Source organism: Belonocnema kinseyi, chromosome 7 (assembly GCF_010883055.1).
Source record: "Belonocnema kinseyi isolate 2016_QV_RU_SX_M_011 chromosome 7, B_treatae_v1, whole genome shotgun sequence".
NCBI classification, from domain to species: domain Eukaryota; kingdom Metazoa; phylum Arthropoda; class Insecta; order Hymenoptera; family Cynipidae; genus Belonocnema; species Belonocnema kinseyi.
Genome location: NC_046663.1, coordinates 96120627 through 96137508, shown reverse-complemented (window position 1 = coordinate 96137508; position 16882 = coordinate 96120627). Strand labels below are relative to the sequence as shown.

Sequence of the window (16882 nt, the reverse complement as noted above, 5' to 3'; positions counted from 1 at the left end):
AGTTTTTAACGACGAAACTTAGAAATTTGATCATGAACTTTCAAAATTTTTTAATAACCAAATTTTTCTAGCTTTCGTGTAAGGTTTGCGTTTTTGGTGTTTCAGCCCATTTTATAACGTTTCAGGTTGATATAGACTATAGAGTGTAATTTTGTCTGAAATTAGTAGTTAGTACGTGCGTATAGCGAACAATGTTCGAGTTAAAAAAGGTTAATGATTAATCCTTTACTAAGTTTAAAAGAAAAAAAATCCCCTTCACAAAAATATAATTATTAAGAACAATGCAAAGTGATACATTTCAGTGCTGATAGGGCAGGGTGCAGATGTATTATGTGCGCGCTATACAGCCCTGAACTGAGGAACCAGAAGCTGCATGCTACTGTGCTTCAAAGCCCGCCCGCTTCTTTGAGTGTACCGCTACACTTCAATCAAGCAAGTATCCTCACTTTGTTATTATTAATCGAACGATTTCATATGGTGTTAATTCTTATCCTTTTGCAAACGTTAATAGCTTTGGCTCGTTGCGGTAGGTGCAATAGTATTAAAGATAATTTTTTTTCTTGGAAACTACTTTATAGTTACGCTTATGAAAATATTTAATTTTTGAAAAAGATAGAAGTTGTTAAGGCTTTGAAGAATAAATAAAAAAAAAATCGAAATTTTCTGGGTAAATTTGACGATACAGGAGCTTCTCAAAGTTGACCTATGTTCTCGATGTGCATTATTTCGGTGCTTTTCGGCAAATAAATGATGACAGCTCCTCACCACATTTTTGCACAATAACCATTAAGCATGAAATCGACGAAAAAATAAAGACACAATGGCATATAATATACAGTTTTTTTATACTATTTTTTTTCTTTGATATATTAACGCCCAAACTGACCGGACTACATGAAAAAATTAGAGAGTAAGCCTTACGTGACCAATTAAAAAATTTTGATTTATCATGTTCTGATTGCTTAAGCCTGAATTATAATACCTCGTTTTAATTTCTGAGTCTTCCACGATATTGAAAACTGAGGTTTTAACAAGCTGAATTTTGAATATTTAAAAATCTTCTAGCTTTAAAAGCTTAAAAGTTTTTACGCTTCAAATAAATAGTGACTTCAGATTTGAATATTTAAAAATTTGAAGGCTTGAAAATTAAAATATTCAGCAACATCAACGAAGGACATTCTAACATTCTTAATTATAAACACCTTCATGACTGAATTATTCATTAACTTATTTTATTTTTTAAAAAATGAGATACTTTCTGCTTTAAATTCATGATTTTAAAGCTTTATATTTCGAAATGAATGACAATATTCTAGTTTTAAAATCTTTGATATCAGGCAGCTTTCAAAATTAGACAGAATGTTGCAAACTTTTTTAACTCCTTCAAATTTAGGGATGTTTAAGATAATATATTAAAAATGAATCTTCTCTTTAAAAAAACACAACATTCCAGAACATTTAATTGAGATAGCGGGATACATATTTTAATTAAATAAATTCGATTCCAAGCGGTCCTGATGCTTTCAAAGATTAGCACTTTTAAATAAATTTTCAGTGTTTTTCGTATGAAACAAACCACTTCTTTGTTAACTTTTCGAAAATAAACAAGCAATCAAATATTGTTGTGGATAAAACAATTCCAGATACTTTTCTAAATCGTCTGGTATCTTGCGATTGTCCCGACTCTGTACCAGTCCTCTTTATTAAGAACTTATTTCTTCAAATTATCAAACAGATCATCAATCTAAAAATATTTTCCGACCTGGCAACACTGTAAACAATTCTTCATGTTTATGTTGATCTATTCCAATGCGGAGGTTTAAGAAAAACATGAATCTAAATTGTAAGGAATCATTGACTCTGAATTGGTGAAAAAATGAAAAAAATGTAAATGATAATTTCAATTCAATACATCTGACATCTTAAGCGATACAATCTTGGAAACTAAATCTAGTCTAGGTGTCGCTTGTATGAGAACTTAGTGGCTGAACGAGTCACAAATTAAAAAATAAAATAAGAAAGATAATGAGTTCTCAGGAATTACTTGTACGAGTCGCAGAAAACCACCCTCGTCACCACTTTATTATTTTCTGAGTGCAATCATGAAGCGAATAGATCAAAATCCTTTTGAAAAAACTACATCCCGTTAAAGTGAAAATGTAATTTCGGCAGACTATATATTTAGGATTTTATTTTTAAAGTCGCTTTCATAAATGCATTCAGATATCGCCAGCGCCGCGCTGCAGTAGACCGCTTGACCAACGAAAGTTTTAGAAGCAACTTTGAAATTAAAGAAATTCAAAAAATACAAGACACTGAATACTACACGAAAATTGAAAAAAAAACTTTCAAAATTTTATTATAATTAACTAATTTAAAAATGTTTAAATTGAATCAAACCCCTATTTCTTCTCTATTGACAAAGAACTCAAAAAACGTAAAGCAGCCAAGGGGTCTCGCGCCAATAAATACAATGTGAAACGAATACTGTCATGGGATGTGTGAGGTGCTCTACAAAAAAAAACCATAGAAAGGCGTGTTCGAAATGAAATTAAAACTAGTCGCGCGCAGCTGATCCTATTACTTGTTTTTTTATTCTAAAATTCCCAATTTTTTAAAACATTTTTATACTCTACAATAATCATTGAATTCATACCGTTCAGAATATCAAAGAACAAAAGCTCGACAAGTGCAAAAATAGGAAATTTTAGATCATTCAATTTATTTACGCGACAATCTTTCTCGAGAACAATAAAAAATGATTCTTCAGAATTTCATAGGATCAGCGAAATCAGGGTTATCACACTCGTCGCAACGTCGAAAAATAAGTTTCGATGTTGCAACAAGTCGCGCACTGCCACTGTGGCTTTCATGTTGCGTTGTTGTGCAACTTGAAAGCCTCAATTTCTACAATCTTCAGCATCATTAGAAACGGAGAAAAATCTCTAAATCTCTGATCGTTTATGGAACACAGTATGCAACAATCGTGGAAAATTCTCTGAGGATAAAGACGTTATTCTTCTGCAATTAAAAATATCACAAACAGATTAAAATTGGCAGATGATGCATGGATTCGTGTTGAATATCCGATGAACGCGCGCCGCGCATCTTAATCGCATGGCAAACAAAGAGAGCTTTCTGCAAAACTGCATCAACAAACATAATCTCCAAAAATTCCTTAGAACTACATTAACTGTGATATGCACGATATACATTTGTAATATGTCAAGAAAACGTCAGACTTTACTGCCAATTTTCAGTTTCTTTACAGTTCGCATCATTTTGCTCAACGAAAATATCGCTAGAAAGACGAAAAATTGACAAAAGTACAAATGCATACTATGCGACGTTGTAATAGACATGGCAGTCCGATTGCCGCGCATATTGAAACTTACCTTGGCTTCATCAAGTCTTGCTAATGCTTTCAAAAGATTACCAAGATCACTTCGCACACAGTAGAGATCCTGAAATATAAAAAAATAATCAATTATTAGATAACCCACTGACAAATAATGAAAATTTAAGAAATCAAATTCAGAATAAATCCACATTTTAATTCTTCTTTAATGTATAACATTCAAATTTAACTATGAAATTCTTGGAATTAAAAAAAAATCTGAAGATTAAATTAGGATAAAACAATCCTAAATGTCTATTTAAATTATAACCCCCAAATAAAATAAAGCAAAAACTTGCTAAAAAGTTCGATTTTGAACTTATGAACTCATGAATTAATGAAAATCTAGTAATTTTTTCAGACAAGTAAAATAAATTTCTTCTCCAATTATTTGCCAATCACTTTTGTTTTAAATATTTTATATTTCAGCAGAATAAAACAACTAACATACTTTCTAAATGTATTTAAAAGCAGATTCAACTAATCCACATTTGGAAGGTTTGACAAAAGTCAAATTAATTTCTTTTCTTTAAAATTTGGGGAGTATTCGAAATCTCGCACAGCTTGCAATAACTTTGAAATTCTTCACGATTTTAAATTTAGAACTTGTGGTCCATACACTTTAATTGATTTAATAGAAAAATAAAGCTTCTTTTGACAATTTCTATATTTCACTGACACAGTTTATCTATTAGTGTAGCTTGCAATATAATTTTTTTGTTCACCTGAAAAACAGTTTCTTAAATTCAATAACTTTTATCAATTTGTTTGATTTCTAAAAGGTATTATTTATCATTTAAAACAATTTTTAGTAAAAATTATAATGTTTTTAGATTTATATTTAATTTTGTTTTAATACAACAAAATTAAATATAAATCTAAAAACATTATAATTTTTACTAAAAATTGTTTTAAATTATAAATAGTACATTTTAGAAATATTTCTTAATATTTTTAAACAAAATTTAAACAGGAAAAGCTTTCATATTAGGAAATTTGTGAGAAAAAAAATCCTGCTCGTTTCGAGTTGTTAAAGCCTAATTAATATAAAATCTTAGCATTTTAGAGTTTTTAAGTTTACATAGAAAAATAGTGGAATTATTTGTAGCTTAAAACAGGATTAGTTTCTAGTACAATAGAATATTAATAAAAGTGTCTACCATACGGATGATTTTAAATTCCCGGTTGTCGCTCGGTAAATTTTTGTCATATTCCCGGTCTGGTAAATATACTTCTTTTTGAAATTTTCATTTCCTTACACAGAATTTTAATTCTTTTTAAAAAATTCCCCTTTACCAGTTATAATTGTAGTTCGTTTGAAAAATGTACTGTTTTAAGTCAGAATTATACTAGTTTTTTAAATCTACGTAAAATTCAAAATTAGACTTGAAAAATTCAACAGATCAACAAAAAATTCAAAACAGCATCACTTATATTATCGACAATAAAGTTTGTCATTGTTCGTTTCGTGATTGAAGAAATTAAAGTATTGAAATATATGACAATTTTAATATTCGTTTTAGTACAATCGAATTAGAAATCCCGGTTACTGAATCAAATTAATGTTTTTATAACTTTCGATAACAAATTTCGCGTATTTCTGAAATTTGTATCTTATGTAGCAACCCTCTGATTGGGTAAGTTTTCTGTCATTATTAACGAAACTTACCGGGTTGTATTGTAAAGCCGTGACGTAGGCTTGAACGGCTTGTTCCATATCACCAGCAGCAACGAGGGCTGCTGCCAGGTTGATATACCCATCGATGAAGTCAGGTTTCAACCTTACAGCGTGACGGTAATTTTCTAAAGCCTCTTGAAGCTGACCGCGTTCCTTATATACATTACCCAGGTTACTGTAGGCTTCCGCCAAAAGAGGGTTTTGCTTAATAGCCAAGCTACTGTAGTGCGCTGACCTATAAGAAATACAAAGATGTTTTCACATTACAAAATTTGTAAATGAAGGCAGGGTGACATATCATTTTCGACCATCAAATTTCCGGTTGTAAATATCAAATCTCTTCCTAGAAGCACCAATAAAACGAATGCAACATAAGATTTTCCTATGTGTGATTGTATGAATTTTTGAAAGCTTATTATATTAAAAAAAAAATCTAATGTATATTGTCGAGTAAAAATTAATACCGAAGAAATAAACTATATTCTTAAAACCCTTCTAAAGTTTGTTTCGAAATCTTCAAAACAGCCATTGTTTTTCGTTTAAAATGTTTTGAAATACTATAAAATTTAAAACTATTTTTTAATATTCTAAAAACTTCTAAACTTTTTAATATCTTTTAGAATAATTTAAATTTTTCCTAAAATTAGATTAAAAAACTCTACATAAATTTCTAAACATCGTTTAAAATTGTTGGAATTTTTTAAAAATCTACATCATTTAAAAAATTGCCCCAAAATCTAACAGACTATTTTCTTCAAAATTCTTTTTGTTCGAAATCTTCAAAAATATACATTTTTAAGATTTTTAAAAATCTTTTTTAGTTTGAAATTATTTGTGAACATTATTAAATCGTCTTGAAATGTTCAAAACTTCAAATTTGATTCTGGAAAATAAAACCTAAACCCTGAAAAATTTACGTTTTTGTTCAAAACTTAATGTGTGAAAATAGGTTACAAAATTATAATGTGTCGTAATCAATCAGGGTTTCGACAACAATGTACGCAATGTAACAATGATCGTGTAACAGCAACTTTGTAAGAAGAGGATAAACATTCAAATTTATATATCTTTAATTTTAATGTATTAATTCCCGGCTATGAGACACCCTGCCAGGGGAAGAATTTAAGATTGACAAAATGTATATAATGAAGAGATATTTACTTTTCTAGTCTGCGACACTGAAAATGGATGGACGAAAGTAGTAAGAGAACCCCAGTGTTGTTTGTCTCTTGCCTCCAAAGCTGCATACAATGCCTCTCCGCATTTTCGTAGTCGCCTGCTTGGTACTCTCTGTGTGCCAACTCAAGCAAACCTGAAATAAATTTTTTTTTTAAATTAGGATACTTACTTTATTAGTAAATAGAGGGAGATATTCAGTTTAATCTAATTCAAAATCACTTTGAAATTAGAAGACTTCTGAAGGTTAAAAGATGATTAAAATTGGCCATTTTTAGATTTAGGAACATAAAATAAGACATATTCAAAACAAAATACTTATTGTAAATTCTAAAGTCTCACAATATGAATTTTTCAAACTGAAAACTGTTGATTATATTAAAAATGGGAACGTTCAAATTCAATACTTATAAACTGAATCATTTTCATATTGGAATCACAATTTTTGAAAAAATTAATATTAAGTACATTAAAAATGATTAACAGTCGCTATAGGATAAAAAAAATAGGGTACAACGGAAGGGTGGCCACTATTTTTTTTTTCTTTACATGCTAGCAGTACATGCACGCAAGTTCACATTTTTGAATTTTTATTTTCTACCGTGAAAAATATTATGTTTTAGAATTTTAGATCGAGTACTGATCTCCGGCAAATTTTTTCGCATTTAAAGTTTTTAGTCCGGAAAATTTCACTCTTCTGTGACACGCGTATTTTTTAAAGGAAGACTTGGAAAAGTGGTTCCAGTTGTGACCGATCACTCTTCTGTGACCAGATAACGGACTACAAACTTGAAATAGAAAAAAAATGCAGTACCAACAAATTTTAAAACGGCAAGAAATGCCGTACCTGTATACACTACGTATGTTTTAAACATTTTGAAACAAATAATTTTTAATTAAAAGCGCCCGAAATTGAAAATACGCATTTATATACATGTTTTTAACGATTTTAGACAACTTAATTATAAAAAGTCGAAGTGCTAAAAATTAAAATAATTTAAAATTCAATACTATTGAAATTGTATTATTTATAATTGAAAGCGGTTAAAATTAAATCATTGAAAATTGAAAAAACTTGAATTTCATAATTTTATGTTCAAAGCTATTCAACATTGAAAACAAAAACTGTGTAAATGGAATCGTTCATCAGTCAAAGCTTCTGAAATTCTAGAATTGTACATTGTTATTACATAACAAAATAACATTAAATCCTATCAGACAATTTTTTTTATGAATTGAATCTTTCTAAAAAAAAAAAACAAATAATAATTTTACATGGTAAACATTAAAATTTAAAACATTTCTACTCCGGAAAGTTGAAACTTAAACGTATGCGAACTTCATTTAAAAGTGAAAAAATTGTGATATTAAAACTTTTTACTCAAATCCTTTATAATTTCAATTATTACAAGTAATTTTAAATCGCTTAAAAATTAATACTTTTTAAAACTTCTAATTAGACATCACAAAATCCAACCAATTCAATTTTAATTGCCAAATTAAAACCTATGACAGGGATAAATTAAATTTTTTGCATGTAAAATGAAAACTCAGAACTCCAAAATGGTAAACATTTCAAATCTTGATATATCAATGTCAGATAGTTTAATTTTCTCCTTTTCAGATTTTAAACTCAAATTTAAATTTTTTAATTTAATATCTCCCGTTAGAATTAAGTTCAATTATTTTAAACAGTTTAAAAATTCGATGTTTTCTAATAGGAAATATTAAAAACTTACAAAACGCGCGAACTATGAAATACCGGTAATCACCCAGTGTAATTAGAACTCTATTTTTGTAATATCATCGCAACTATTTTTCAAATACGCTTATATAGAAAAAATTAGTTTTTACGAAGATATTAACAAAATTACGGCAAACAAGGTGATATGTAAAACATGATTTTAAAGGACTTTTCTGACCTACAAAACATTGTGAAAAATTGGGATCCAAGAAAATGTCAAAATTGCAACAAAAAAAAACGCCTAAGATACATTTTTCTAACGCGCAATATTAAGCCATTATTTAATATATTTATTTGTACGTTTGGATTAATTTAAAAACCTACACTATTTTTTATAACAAAAAAAATCAATTTTGAGTGTCTTGATTAAAAATGGTCAGTTTGAATTTTTTTTAAATCTTTTTTTCAACAAAAAAATCAATTCACTGCTACTTTCCCCTTTCCAACCATCTTTTGTCATTTATCGCATTTCCCTTTATATCGGACCAATGGCCATCCTGTAATATAAAATTGCAGAGAGAAACCCCTCGCATTCTCACACAAAGTAATATGAATTGACCTGCAATTGTACGTGTCTTGTGAAATTTTTGGAAAGCAGTTGCATAATTATTGCAAAAAAATCAATCGCGAAGAAGCGAATAAGTAAGGTTAGAATGAGTTTCACAACAATGTAAAATGCGATGATTCGCTTAACACGGACATTAGAAAAATAAATAAATCAATATGAAAAACACCAACTTTCAGGTTTCAATACGGCAAGGACGTCCTCTGTTATTCCTATTTCCTGCAATTGTGCATTCTGGCCCATAACGAAAATTGGACGACCTCGAGAATTTTGCAAATCGTCAATTCCCATTTGAATTTCCTCGGCTCCGTTGTTAATTAACACAACATTGTGAGTCTTCGAGAAACTGTCGTAGAAAAGCATGGCTGAAAATTCGCCAACGTCAGGTTTTCAGTACCCTGAATTAAAATCCAAAGTTTGTTATTCACGATATATTTCCGGAAAAACTCGGTCATGGGAATTATCTTTCTATTGAGAATCTAAATCATCTCAACAGAATATTCCGGAGAAGAAGCTGGGCACGAAACTCCAAAATGATGCGAAGCAACAGTGCCTGACAAGGCCTCTCGCTTTGTTCCGTTTTGCGTCAATTATAACTTTGCTCACTTTTCAAATATAAAATCACTTGGCAAGCGCGATTTTCATCAGTCGGTGATATTTTGGTTACTTCGGTTATTATCATGAGCTGATTACGCTGTTTTTTAAAACACTTATACGACACGGTTTGTTAATCGGAGCAACAAAATTGTCCCCCGCTAAGTCATTGTAGGTTATGTTCAACTGTGTTCAACCTCTCGAGCTTCTCAGTCGACCAATCACTGAACTGAAATCCACTAGGCAGTTTGCTGGCTGCCAGGTGGAGGGGTAAGGGTAATTCCTCGGATCGCAAACGTGTGGAAAATTTCCATCTTCCCCCTGAGAAACAGGAAGGGGAAAAGAAGGGGAGAAACGGGAGAAAGGCGCCCTTCCTTCCTCATCATCCTAGGTCGGTTCAATATGTGTAAACTAAATACACGGATTCTGGCACGTAAAATAAATGGAAATTTAGTGGAAATTTTCCAACCATTCTAACATATTTATTCTACAGACTTCTGGGATCAACATTAATTTTACACACCTGTAGATTTGTACAATTATTTCAACTTCAAAGTTTCCAAATGCAATAAATACAAATAAATAGCTTTCAAAAAAATAATACATATTTATATTCTAATTTCAAAATTTGAAATATTTAAAAATCTTGACAATCAGTTAGCTATGTCAAATAATAATTTAAAAATAATGTTCACATGCAGAAAAGAAGACAATATTTTATAAGAAATTATATATTTTTAAATAGTGTTCAATGTTTTTTTAATGATTTCTGCCCACTAAATAATTCATTACAAAAAATTGGATATACATAGGTCATGCTTAGACCGACGGAAATCCATTCACAGAGATATGGAAAGTCCGACCGAACGATTAAACATTAATTTTTACATGTATGAAAGACACAATCTTTGCATAACAACATTTTTATTTTAAAGTAACTTTGAATGATTTCTGCCTCGTAAAGAAGTTATTTAAAAAAATGGATATATGGGATTGGAAATCCATTCACGGAGAAATAAAAAAGCCGTGCTGTGTGTACCGAAATAAAAGTACAAAGAGCCGTTTTTTTTTGTACAAATAGCAGGAGGTGAGAAAGGGGCTATTTATACCTAAATTTCGTTATGAATAGACTGATTTTTTCGGGACTTGCACCTGTACGGAAATTACGGCACAAATAATCCCTTTTCTAGCTCTATTTGAACCGAAAAAATGCGGCTATTTGTACAGATATTTCGGTACCTGCAGACATGGCCAGTGAAAAAGTCTGAAAAGAAAATCATGTTAAAAAAGACCACTCTTATATGTTTAAACTCGTTCTTATAATTCGGAACTTTTTCTTTTAGCCCTTAGCTGCATAGTGGTCCGTATAGAGACCACCTGTTCTATCGACTATTTTTATTGATAAAACTTATAATTATTGGTGCTTATAGACGTTTATAGACGTTTCTGTTAGCTAAGAGCTTTTTCTATAATACAACTTGATAAAAATTAATATTTTATTTTTTGTTAATTAGTTATAAATAAACAAATGCAAAAAACGCATTTTTTCGGAGAAATTCATTTCCCACCTTATTTGTGGGTCGATTTTGATGGAACTTAGAATCTAAGGGTTTTGAAGGTCGTTGATTACGAACCTGCTGTCAGTTTGGAAAATTCAAAATGGCGGACGATAAGTATAAAAAAAAGTATTTTACGCGGAAAATTTTTGCTCGGGGTACTTGGGGTCGGTGAGTACAAATCTGTAAACAGAATTTGTATTTTTTCAAATTTAAGATAGTGAATTCAAAATGGCGTAACGAAAAAAGTTTGAAAAACACGTAATTCGTTCTAAAATTAGTAGCACGGGGATTTTTGGGATTTGTTCAGAGACCCTAAAACCCCCCGAGTTATTAATTTTAAAGCAAAGTATATGTATTAGATTTAAAAAAATTTATTTGTTTAGTTTTCAATTTTGAATTATTTAACTTGGTATCTTTCAATTAAAGATTCCACGCTTTCTAACACTTCTTTTCCAAATTAATATGTACCTATTTTTTAACTGTACCAATTTTATGTTGGTGATTAATTTCTGTTTCCAGTTATCACATTTTCAACATCTTTCAAAATTTTGAAACTTCTACGTTTTTCTCGGGGCCTACATTTTTATAATAATGAAAAAAGCACACGAAATTTGGTAACAAAAAACCTTTTTATAATTGTAAAAATTTAGGACCAGGCAAACGTTTCGTAGTGCTTCTTATTAAGTTGGGTTTTTAAAAATGGAATTATTTTTTGAGGTTACGCGCACATGACCTTAAAAATAAAAGGTGACAAAGGAAAAGTTTTTCCCAGAATATGGGGAAGAATGTGATCCCTGCATTTAAAATTCAACAACTTGAAATTATAGTAAAATTTAAATTCACCAATTCTGAAATGGACTTTAAAGTGGAGAATTTTACAATCAAGTCATCAAAAATGAACGCATTGTAGCTAAAATTATGCTGCGAACATATTATCTAAAATTTCTCAATTTTAGCGAAAAAATTCGATGTCAAAACAGTTTTTTTTACAGAATTGCAACTTACTGTTTTTAAAAACAAACCGGTTTTGCTGGGAAGCGCTTATTGTGGATGAATGTATTCCATAAAAAATTTCAAAGCCCTTAGTTATCAATAAAAATCGAAAATTCTGAATTTCCCAACGCTGAAAAAACTGACGGAAGCCTAGTTTTGTCTAAATAGTTCAACGATTATGTTTTAAGTTTTGTTGTTACTTGTCGAAAAGACTCAATATTTTTTACCTTTGCAGCACTACAAAATAAACATAAAATTGTTTCTGTTTGCAAACAATTTGCAGCAATTCAGCAATCTCTCTTTTTTTTTTGAAATTTCGAAAGCTTCATTTTAACTGCTGACACATCAAAATAGAAGAACTTCAAAATAAAACGTTCACAACACTGTACCAATATTTTTAAACGTTACAAGTTCAAAACATTATAAAAGTTCTAAAATTAACTATTTTTTAAATTCAAGTCTTCAAAGTTAAAATAATTATTCAATTATTATTATTACTCAGATATTTGATAATTTTGAATTTTAGACCTTCAAAGCTAAATACTTGTAAATGTATATGCTTCAAAAACTACAATAATAATTTTCTTGTCACATAAAATATTTCTTTATGACCTACATGAGTCTGCTTTATCAGATACCTCGGAGTTCAACCTGTTATCAAATTCACCACGTATTAAAATTGGATACAAACTATATACATATGTAAATGTATAAAAAAAACAAATAATGAATAAATTACACGTGAGAATGGAATCGTCCGATTCGAAAGATTTTTCCAGAATAGACATTCATTGCCGCTGTTAACTTTACCTCAAAAAAAATTAATAAACAAAAATCAATAAGTAATCAGAATGAACTAAAGATCTTTTTTTATAATTGATTGCACACTAGTATGAACTTGGTATGTATCCGTAAAAAGAAATATTCAGGAACCTAACGATATCAATTTTTGAATTAATAATGTGTTGAACATCAGGCTTAATTTATTAAAATTATATTGGAACCTTGCTAGGTATAACATATAATTCAAAAACAAGAATTCTAGTCTAAAATTTAGCTCCGTTTGAAAGATCTTTGATAAGAACTATATAGTAATGGATACAAAGCAGACAAAGGACCTCACGTTCAGCAAAAATCTATTTTAAACAAATGTTTCGAAAAATTTCAGAGCGCAGTAACACGTTTCAAGCAATATGAACATATTGTTTTAAAAACTAGAATGAAATATTCAAAGATATTAAACGATGAATTAAACTAACCGACTGTAGACAATTGCTGGATTTCATTCATTTTGAGAATAACACTGGAACCACCGATTTGCTGATGATTTTGCGACTGTTGTTGCTGTTGTGCCTGCATTGCAGCTCGCTCTAATTGTAGAAAAATTATACTCTGCAATTAATCCAAAATGTTCGCATCTGACGTAATTCGTAGCTCGCCTCGTTTCCTGCACGAGTTCCTCGTCAATTTTTATATCTGAGTGTCAACAATTAGTACAATCAACCTTAATGAGAGAAGAAATAACGCGACCTCTCGTCATCCGCCATTATGGTTCGAGAGTTTCGAGCCTGAGTTTGGCGAAAAATTCACTCAACGATTTTTTACAAGTCGCGACGGAAACTCACGAGTATTGTCGTAATGAGGAAAAGGAGATCGAGAAATTAATTATATATTGGAATTTTAATTTAGCAAGGTCAATGTCGTGCCCCGTAAAAAAAAAACATCCGATAGAACGAATCGATCTCAAAGCTGGCTGGGTTCGAGGCTTTTCTATTCATGGCGGTATTCGGAATTTCCGGTAAATTTCCCGTGCGCATGCGCTTGAGAAAGAAACGGAAGTATGAAAGTTTTGACGAAATTTAGGACAGGTTTGAAAGGTACTTGTACTTCTTGTACTTGTGTTTGATAACAAGTGGCTCTGAGAACATTGAGATAATATTCTATTCATCACACAAATAACCGGAATATAATATGTAAACCATTTCGTTACAAAAATAATAGGAAATAAAACCTAACCTAGAAACTATTAATTGGGAATCGAAATTTGTTGTTTTGTTGCAAACTTCGTTATTTACATTTTATTTTAGTTTGGTACCTTGGATCGGTGGATCCAATGGGATGTTTTATATCACTTGCGAGATAAATTAAAAAACATGGAAGAGTTTCTTGATGAAAAAGAATCTAAAGAACGCACATTTGTGTTGATTAAGCCCGATGGAGTACAACGTGGTTTTGTTGGAAAAATTATTCGACGTTTCGAAGAAAAAGGATTTCAACTTTCTAATTTGAAAATGACGTGGGTAAGTTTTAAAATAATTTTTTAACTTTTTAACTGATCTTTTTTTCTTTAATTTGAATATCTTAATAAAATTCATCAGGTTCCTAAATTTGTAAATTCCCGAACAATAAAATCGCCGAATAATAAAATTCACGAATATTAAAATTCCCAAATTGGAAAATTTCCGAATAATAAAATTCTCTTAATTTTATAATATTACTGAATTTGAAAATTCCCGACAGAAAATTGCGGAATGATAAGATATCCGGAGAAAGTTGGGTCTGTTCCTAAATTTTAATAATTATGAAAAAGTTTTGTTTGTAAATAATCTGTTGTTGCTTTTTTCATCATTATTAAAATTTAGGACTAGTTCTACCTTTCTTAGTGTTTTTTATATATTATCCCAAATTTTCAACTCGATGTGGAGCTTCGTGTGAAAAATTTTATTTCCTAACTTATTTTCACTGAAAATAAGTAAGGAAATGAAAAAAGTGTCGGTAAGGTAGAAATCTGGTCACGTGACCCAATCGTTACGTGGCCTTAAGGATTTTAAAAGCATGTCCAAGATATCAATAATATTAAAAATATTTCAAGGGACTTCTAGGTATTTCTACGGGTTTCAGGGATTTCATCAGATTGAAGGGATTCATATGATTTCCAAAGAAATTATAAGATTTCAAGGGATATTAAAATATGGACGAGTTTTCAACACAGACTTCAAAGCTGCCTTTTAAAAGATTCGAATTTTCAAAAAAATTTTACTTTTTTAAAAATGTATGCTACTACTGACACAGTATTTTGAGTTTCTGAAATGAGTCAGAGGCCTGCTATTAGAAATGTATGATAATTTATTTATTGTTTCAGGCTTCGGAAGATAAAATGAAGCAGCATTCAATACATCTAAAGACAAGGCCGTTTTTCAAAAGCTACATAAAATATATGACCTCTGGTCCTGTGATTTTAATGGTAAATTGATTAACTCTACCTGATTGACTTTATTAAATCACTTAATACCAAAAAATTTAATTTTTATTTTAATTAAAGGTTTGGGAAGGAAGAAATGCTATAAGAGCTGCCAGACTTTTGATTGGAGAGACATTTCCACATAATTGTTCTCCTAAAATGATTCGAGGAGAATTTTCTCTCTATGTTCGCCGAGGAATCATCCACGGATCAGATTCTATGGAAGCAGCTAGTAGAGAAATAGAATTATGGTTTGGTGATGAGTCTCCAATACCGATATTTCGAATGTAATAATAATTACAGAAATAATGATGATATTAAAATAAAAATATATCTTTATAATTCAATTATATTTCGATGCTCTTAGATTTGAAGCTGATTAATACTTCAAAATGTAGCGATTTTTAATTGTAACCATTAAAAATGAAAATTATAAAATTTTACTTTATATTACTCAAAATAAATAGTTTCGACCACTTAAAACTGGAACAAAATTGAACTAATTATAATTTAAAACTAGAAATCATTTAAAGTTATAATAAATATTTTTAAATGGAATCTAATAACATTAGGAAAAAATAACACATTTTTATTTGAAAACTTTGAAATTATATAATAAATTAAAAAAAATTTATTATTATCAAAAATGGAAAAAATTTCCAATTTGGCAAGTCAAAATTTAACTAATTTACAAACATTAAAAATTTTAAGTTTAAAAAGCTAAAAGCTTACTTTGGAAGATTTTGTAATTAAAATGATTATTGTGCTGCAAATTGAAAATATTTCAAATGGTTGATGGATCACAAAAAATAAGGAATTTTAAGTAGAAAAATTGAAGCTTGAATGCTACTTCAATTTTATTTCAAGGATTTAAAACAGGAAATGATCAGTAGGAAATTAACAATTTTAACTCTAAACTATCTTAGCAGTCCACAATTTAAAAAAAAATAAAAAATGGACCAAATGCTCAAATTTAAAGCAAATATACAAACAAAATAAAAATAATTTGAAGGCATACGATATGTGTAAGGTTTTAAACTGAGTTTTGTAAATCTGATAATAATTTTTAAATTTGGGCAATTACTTCCAAAGTCATACATATACACCGGGTTATACTGTCTGATACTTTTTAAATAAACATATATAACACTTATCTGATTCCAGACACACACATAAATGACATATTTCACCGCTAGATGGCTGTGACCTTAAATGTCCACTTTTAATGCATTTGAGTAATAATCTTATTAGAACAAAATCAGAAATTGTATCAATTTAAAATAAAAAGAATGATATTTTATAATGTGAAGGTCTATTTTTGAATCGTAGAGATTATTCTGTGATCTTACCAAAAAACTAGGAAAATGGAATTGAAAAATAACCTTTTTTCTCACAAGTGGTGATATTTTGCGTTATTAATATATAAGGACGATTCAAGTACCTGTTCTCTAAAGTGGTCCGTTACTGTTTAAGATATAGATATATATATATATATATATATATACCACCTATCTCACGGTTGTGAGACGTGGTTATGGCTGAAATTTTACCGCGATTTCGTTGGAAGCGGGTGCGTTGTGTCACCTAGATTTCTAGCTGGTGTAGCTAAATTTGATATCTAGAAATAATTTAGATGAATTAGCTAGATAATTTTCATATACTTTTTTTGTCGGAAGGGTTATTACGTATTTTGTGAATAACTCTGTAGATATATTATTAATAAAATGTCAGAAATGGTAATTGCTTTAAGTAAAAAAAGATATGTATTTTGATATAAAACTTCAATTTATAATTTCTTTGCAAAAAGGACAAAAAATGGTCGAAGTTACTGTCACAATTAAAAATGATTTAATATTCTATACGGAGCAATCCGATATATGTCTGCTTGTTAATCTTGGCCAATCTAATCACTCAATGATTATAAGTAGTAATTAT

At 29.7% G+C, this 16882-nt stretch overlaps 2 protein-coding genes across 7 annotated transcripts in view; one reads left to right on the top strand and one right to left on the bottom strand.

Moving 5' to 3' along the window:
- The window catches only part of LOC117176810 (UDP-N-acetylglucosamine--peptide N-acetylglucosaminyltransferase 110 kDa subunit), a 60505-nt gene extending 47282 nt beyond the window's left edge, over nt 1–13223 (bottom strand). Inside the window, exons 1-4 of one of the 2 annotated variants that reach the window (XM_033367122.1) lie at nt 12966–13223; nt 6237–6387; nt 5067–5310; nt 3396–3464 (exon numbers count right to left, since the gene is read on the bottom strand). In XM_033367122.1, the coding sequence (XP_033223013.1) occupies nt 3396–3464; nt 5067–5310; nt 6237–6387; nt 12966–13065 (564 nt within the window). In that variant the 5' untranslated portion in view covers nt 13066–13223. Of the gene's footprint in view, nt 1–3395; nt 3465–5066; nt 5311–6236; nt 6388–8733; nt 9360–12965 lie in introns of those variants that run through there. The other variant, XM_033367121.1, reaches the window with a different exon arrangement.
- The window catches only part of LOC117176811 (nucleoside diphosphate kinase A-like), an 82992-nt gene extending 67568 nt beyond the window's left edge, over nt 1–15424 (top strand). For 2 of the 5 annotated variants that reach the window (XM_033367125.1, XM_033367126.1), the window contains 3 exons: nt 13794–14006; nt 14849–14950; nt 15029–15424. In XM_033367125.1, the coding sequence (XP_033223016.1) occupies nt 13860–14006; nt 14849–14950; nt 15029–15238 (459 nt within the window). In that variant the 5' untranslated portion in view covers nt 13794–13859 and the 3' untranslated portion in view covers nt 15239–15424. Of the gene's footprint in view, nt 1–13451; nt 13680–13793; nt 14007–14607; nt 14759–14848; nt 14951–15028 lie in introns of those variants that run through there. The other 3 variants (XM_033367127.1, XM_033367124.1, XM_033367123.1) reach the window with 3 other exon arrangements.
- The last annotated feature ends 1458 nt before the right edge of the window (nt 15425–16882 follow it).